Below are 6,680 nucleotides of genomic sequence, written 5' to 3'. Positions count from 1 at the left end.
ACGGGTTATATTATTACACAATAATAGAGTTTAGATTAATATTAGATTAATAGTCCTCCAGTGAGTAGTCAGCACTAATGGGGCTTTTCCATTATACAGTTCTAGCACTACTCGGCTCGACTCGACTCTACTCGACTTTTTTTGCTTTTCCATTAGGGATAGTACCTGGTACCTGGTGCTTGTTTTAGTATCTGCTCTGGCGAGGTTCCAAGCGAGCCGAGCCGATACTAAAATGTGACGTCAACAGACTGCCGGCCACTGATTGGTCAGAGAGTGTCGTCACTGGAAGAGTCAAGAGCTTGACGTCCCACACAAGAATCAAAACCCGCCATTTTTAAATAAAGGAGTTCCACGCGAGTTAACATGGGTCCTATGTGCAAAACTACACTGTGGTCCTTCGATGAGGTGCAGACGTTCCTGTGACCCCGCCCATGTTGAGGAGGTACTATGAAGTAATGGAAAACGACGTACCTGGTACCAAACTGAGTAGAGTCAAGTCGAGTTGAGCCGAGTAGTGCTAGAACTGTATAATGGAAAAGGTAGTTGTCTGTAGTGGGGAATGTGATATTGGTGGTAATTCAGGTTTGTTTTTATTAATGAAACTTGATGTGAGAGGGCAGAGTTTTAAATAAGAATGATCATATTTTAGATAAACAGAGGCTCTTAGGTATTGGTTTGGTTGGTGGTATTCAGTATGTTGAGGTAGGTAAGAAAGTGAGAAGCTCTGAGACACTTCAACACACTATTGTGTTCTCTCTCTGCATTGTGAACCCAATTTAACTACCAGTTCCTGAGGAAGTACCGAATTGACGGCCACACAGACCTCAGCGTGTTCATCTTCAACCTTCATCCTGACAAACCTCACCTGGTTTACTCCCAGAAGTAGCGCAGGTACCATATAGTTTCATTCTTCAGCTGAGGGCCGAACAGAGGGTTGGCCTGGGCCAGAATCGCTATCAACCAGCTGAGGAGACACAGAGAGGGAAAGGTTATCAACAAGATGATCTGATATGTTAATATAAGGTCACATTTTATTATTAAATTGTAAATTATATCATATTTTTTTACAAGCTTGATTTTATTGCTGCAGTTTGGGGCCAATATTTCAGTAGGTTATCCTAATATTTTAATCACCACAAGAACTCTATATCCGACAAAACACATATCTGCAGCAAGTCCATTAACTAACTGACTATAAAAGCTATTTGGAGGTCTAAAAGAAGGCGAACATCAGTTTATTGATGGCTGGCGACCGCAATGCGAAGCTACTTCTGAGTTCAACCTGATGCAGCTGCTGAGAAGTCACACTGACAATGAAAAGTGTAGTAAATTAAATGGAGCATTTTAAAGGCTTGTCGTTTCTTGGCCTCTTTGGACTCTCTAGTAAAACAGTTTCTGCTGCAGTATAAATGTCTACAGTCTCTACAATCATGGAGTCATGCAACACTAATATATCTACGGGTGTATCGGGAGCTCAGGAGCAGGATCAGCCTCAGACTCATCCAGCCACGTGCCTCAAAGTGCTTGAAGAGGCTTTTTCATGCCATCAGCCATCAGACTGCACAACACCACAGCTCCCAGTACCTCCCACTCCCACTAACTATGCTTTTGTATCTTCTTATCAATTTTATTTGTCTATTTCTTTTGTCTTTTAATCTTTTTCTTAACTTTCTTAGCTTTAGTCCAAGCTTTTATTAAATGACATCTTTTATTCTACTTTTCTATTGTTTTTTAAATCAGTTTTAACCTAATTTTTTACTAACTTTTTATAAACCTTTTCTCTTATTTTACTTATTTTATTTACATTTTTAAACATTTTTATCATATTTATTTTCTCTTGCGTGCATTGGTCTAAATTTTTGTCTTTAATTTTTTTTTGTTTTTATTCCTTTTTTTTAAACATTTATTTTATTTTGTCACTTACTCTCTTATTATCAGTTTGTCAATCAACTAACTGTAAAGCACTTTGAACTATGCTTGTCTGTATGAAAGGTGCTATATAAATAAAGTTTGACTGATTGATTGATAAAAAAAAGACTGAGGCTGTCCTTTCTATGTAAATCTCAGGGATACAGAGATTGTTTATTGTATATAGTATATTATTTTATTAATTTTTGTATCACTTTCACCCTTACGCTACTACTGTACTTCCACTATACTGCTGTGTCGAGTTGGATCAATAAATATACACCTTATCTTATCCTAAAGCTGCAGTTTACGAGGAGCACTTGAAAGCAGCATGTAATTCCACCTCTGACCACAACATGAGTTGCAACGGCAGAGTGGCGCTGTTCGTATTTCTGCTCGTTATCTCGACAGGAAGGGACGACTGCGGATGAGGATGTGACTTAAACGTTGTCATTTAAGCTGAAAATTTGCGCCAAAATATGAGATATTTGTGTCTTGTTATGTTTATGGTGAATTAAACTCGCTAGACTTTTATTTATTTCAGCTGACATCATTTTGTGCCCTTCAATAACTTTGTTTCTGATCATTTATTCAGCTGTTTCTCTGCTGTGATACCTGCTGAACAGGTAAGGTCAGGAGTTTGCTCCTTTCTCAGTCGCATCACTTCTAGACAATACGGTATCATGCACCCTAAAGCCTTCATATTACCGTATATCCTGGTAAAATGTCAAGAAAGTATGGAAAAAGCCTATAATGTATGTTAATTAGGCAGACTTTGTGTTGCATAAAAGCAAAGTTTGATATAACAAGTGATCACATTTTAGCAATTTCTAAACTGGATGCTCTGAGGTTTCTATTCTATAATTTATATCCTGCACAGTACAATCAATGCATTCATCACTAGAGTTGGAGCTCCCTCTAGTGGCAGAATAATGACACATAATGCATATCAAGATACAGAAAGTCAAGGATATGTTTTAGCATTTCCCAAGAAATTAGTCGTATTATTGTTAATCTAAAGACTGATTGTTAATAGCTCAGAGGACAGTTTTTTCTATGAATAGACCCAAAGTATCTTCAGGGATTAGTTATGATACTGTTTAGGTGATTATGGCATCATTATTTCACTGATTAGCCTCCATTATCATATCTCTCAGCTTTGGTGGTGTTGTAGTACATCTTTCTTTCATGCAAATCCTGGAAATAAACTTTCTCTTGAAGCACTTGGTATTCCTCCATCACCATGACTGCACATCATGCTCAAAGAAAGTCTGTTTGGAGTTTCTCGGGACATTTGTCAGACCATTTTTTTGTATTAACACCAAACTTTTGGGTCCAGACCTCAAGCTGTTATCTGGTAATAAACTGAACTGGATATGATGTCTCTTGGGTTTACACTGTTCGGATCTGACTCTTAACTCTTGTACTTCCAATCGTTTCTTTCTCTGTTTCGTCACCATGATGTCGGCCTGTAATTTTGGTACTCCGCCTGGCTGACAGCCTGGCCTGCAGCTGGCAAGTCGGTCGCAGTCTTAGCCTCTGATTAACATCTCGTTCCACTTGAAGTAGATTTTCATGTTTTTAATTTTTCCTGAATGCCTCTTTTGACATCAAGCTGGAACTGTGCAAAAGTCTTGTGTGTGTGTGTGTGTGTGTGTGTGTGTGTGTGTGTCTTGTAACTTTCCAGCATCGTCTCTCGTTCTGTCTGAATGTCGTCTTGAAAGAAACTATTTCTCTCAGGCCTTCATCTCACGTTGCTCAGCTGTTAAATTCTAATTTTTCAGATGTCTTAAAGCCATGTGACTTAATCTTCATTTGATCTTCCCTTCTCATTCCTATCATGCATATGTACTGAACTGCCAGCGCTTAAAGTGAGGAAACCTCCATTTTATGCAAAAGCAGTGGAAAAACTACAGCCAGTTGGGATTCATAAAGAGCATAAGATGAGATATTACTTTATTAGTCCAACTGAAGGGAAATTTGCAAGGAAAGATGCTGAATTTATGGTGTTTTTTAAGCGTGATTGAGCAAGAATAATAAAAAGCTACAGGTTCAGCAGTCATATCAAAATGCTAAATCATACTGCAGCAGCTTTACACTAAGGAATAAGAGACTGAGAGTTTGTACTCACAACAGGTAGCAGCAGACGGCTGTGAGGATCAGACTGGTGACGATCACACTGTCAAAGAGCAGAGAGAAAGAGAGAGAGAGAGAGTCACATTCACACTGCTCTGTCCAAATATACACAACAGAAATTACATATAAATGTCATCTCATATTGAAAGAACATTTTTTATATTCAGATATTTAGATCATGACTTAAAGTTCAACAAAGTTTCCCACAACATCATATCTCATATACTTAATAAACTGCTTTAAAAGTGGAATTAATGGAGTTTCTGTTTGTCTTTTAAATACTTTAATAAACATCACTACATACTTGTATGATTAGTTCACTTATTAGTTTAGTCTACATGTCCCACACTTGATTTAAAGAAGCAATGCACCACTTTTTCCCTTTTTTTTTTTTTTAACCTAATATCATTTATACCGAGGTAGTTCTCCCTTATATAACTGGTTGTGTGAGACATTTTATAGAGCAGTTTATAGAGATATTGCATTTAAAGACTTTTGCATGAATGTGAATTTTTGAATGAGATGTTTTTTTGGTATGTATTGGAGCTTTTTTATCATCAATGAATCTGCCAGTTATATTCTCGATTAATCGTTTAGTTTGTAAAATATTCAAAATAGTGAAAAAAATGCCATTTAAACAGTCCAAAAGTATTTAAATGACTATATCTGACAAAGAAAAGCAGCAAATCGTCACATTTGAGAAACTGAAACTAGACAATATTTCAAATCCTTGCATGAAAAATCACTGAAATGATTGATCAGCTATTGAAATACTTGCAGAGGACTTTTGCTTGTTGAATTGCTGGTATATATATTGGATCAGCCAAAAACTTCCATTACTGTGATTGTTGAATTTTTATAAATTACATATAAATATCACAATAGGGCGATATGGACAAAATCAAATATCACGATATTTTAGACCAAATATCTCGATATCGATATTACAACAATATTATAGAGATGACTGTTGATGCTTTAACAAAATATTAACACTATGAAATGTTTGATAAATAATCATCAGTAATGTGGATATAATGACTAAGTACGTAAAAGGTGAATAACAGAACAGCTAGAACAGTCTGGTAGGTTCAGAAAATATTATATACTTTAAAACCAGGAAAAGACGACTCTGATGACATATCGCGATATTACGATATCCTAAATCTAAGACGATATCTAGTCTAGAAAAGAAAGACAGGAAGGAAGGAAGGAAGGAAGGAAGGAAGGAAGGACAAATGGAAGGAAGGAAGGAAGGATGAAAGAAAGGAAGACAAAACAAGAAGGAGGAAAGGAAGGAAGGCAGGAAGGAAGAAAGGAAGGAAAAGAAGGACGAGAAGGAAGGAAGGAAAAGGAGAAAGGAAAGAAGGGAGGATGAAAGGAAGGAAGGAAGGAAGGAAGGAGGAGGTAAAAGAAGAGAGGAAGGAAGGAAGGAAGGACACATGGAAGGAAGGAAGGAAGGAAGGATGAAAGAAAGGACAAATGGAAGGAAGGAAGGAAAAGAAGGACGAGAAGGAAGGAAGGAAGGAAAAGAAGAAAGGAAAGAAGGGAGGATGAAAGAAAGGAAGAGAAGAAGGAAGGAAGGAGGAGGTAAAAGAAGAGAGGAAGGAAGGAAGGAAAGACACATGGAAGGAAGGAAAAGAAGGACGAGAAGGAAGGAACGAAGGAAAAGAAGAAAAGAAAGAAGGGAGGACGACACAAAGGTTAACAAAATATTTACCCTATGAAATTTTTGATAAATAATCATCAGTCATGTGGATATAATGACAAAGTGGGTAAAAGGTAAATAACAGAACAGCTAGAACAGTCTGGTATGTTCAGATAATATTATATATTTTACTGTAATGCAATTTTAAAACCAGGAAAACTCTGATGACATATCGCGATATTACGATATCTAGCCTCATATCACGATATCGGTATAATATCAATATATTGCCCCGCCCTATATCACAACATAATGTAATAGTATAATGTATAATAGTCTGTTTTGTAAGTTGGTAATGCAACAAGAAACTCCAGTAATCAATCCAAATGCAGAATGGTAAAAACGGTATTTCCCTCATCAATATCGTGATATGAGGCTAGATATCGTAATATCGCGATATGTCATCAGAATCGTCTTTTCCTGGTTTTAAAGCTGCATTACAGTAAAATATGTAATTTTCTGAACTTACCAGACTGTTCTAGCTGTTCTGTTATTCACCTTTTACCCACTTTGTCATTACATCCACATTATAATAATTAATATGTTGTTAAAGCATCAACAACCATCTCTATAATATTGTTGCAACATCGATATCGAGGTATTTGGTCAGAAATGTCGTGATATTTAATTTTGTCCATATCGCCCAGCCCTACTAAGCATCTCATATTTGGTTTATTTAAGAATGGTTAAAACACTTCTGATTAATATACTAACTAAACTGACTTGTTATCTGAAAGCTTGACTGCACGTGATCCACTGTAATGCACTCAGCTGCTGTTATCATCATCACTGTTATTCCCATATAGTCCAGGAATCACAATTTTTGGACATTTTAACACCCAATACATCAAATCTATCCTCACAACAGAGTACTTATGATGTTTTTATGATTGATTTTGACCTTTTTAACCTTACAGCTACTGTATGT

The 6,680-nt window shown here is 36.6% G+C and overlaps 1 protein-coding gene across 1 annotated transcript in view; it reads right to left on the bottom strand.

Moving 5' to 3' along the window:
• Positions 1-870: 870 nt before the first annotated feature.
• The window catches only part of atpv0e2 (ATPase H+ transporting V0 subunit e2), a 6,149-nt gene continuing 339 nt past the window's right edge, over positions 871-6,680 (bottom strand). The window contains exons 2-3 of the mRNA XM_062437146.1: positions 4,040-4,087; positions 871-964 (exon numbers count right to left, since the gene is read on the bottom strand). Coding sequence (XP_062293130.1) covers positions 871-964; positions 4,040-4,087 — 142 coding nt within the window. The remainder of the gene's footprint in view (positions 965-4,039; positions 4,088-6,680) is intronic.

This window comes from Scomber scombrus, chromosome 2, assembly GCF_963691925.1.
Source record: "Scomber scombrus chromosome 2, fScoSco1.1, whole genome shotgun sequence".
NCBI classification, from domain to species: Eukaryota; Metazoa; Chordata; class Actinopteri; order Scombriformes; family Scombridae; genus Scomber; species Scomber scombrus.
Note: the sequence above shows the minus strand (reverse complement) of the source record. Positions and strands in the feature narration are given on the sequence as shown.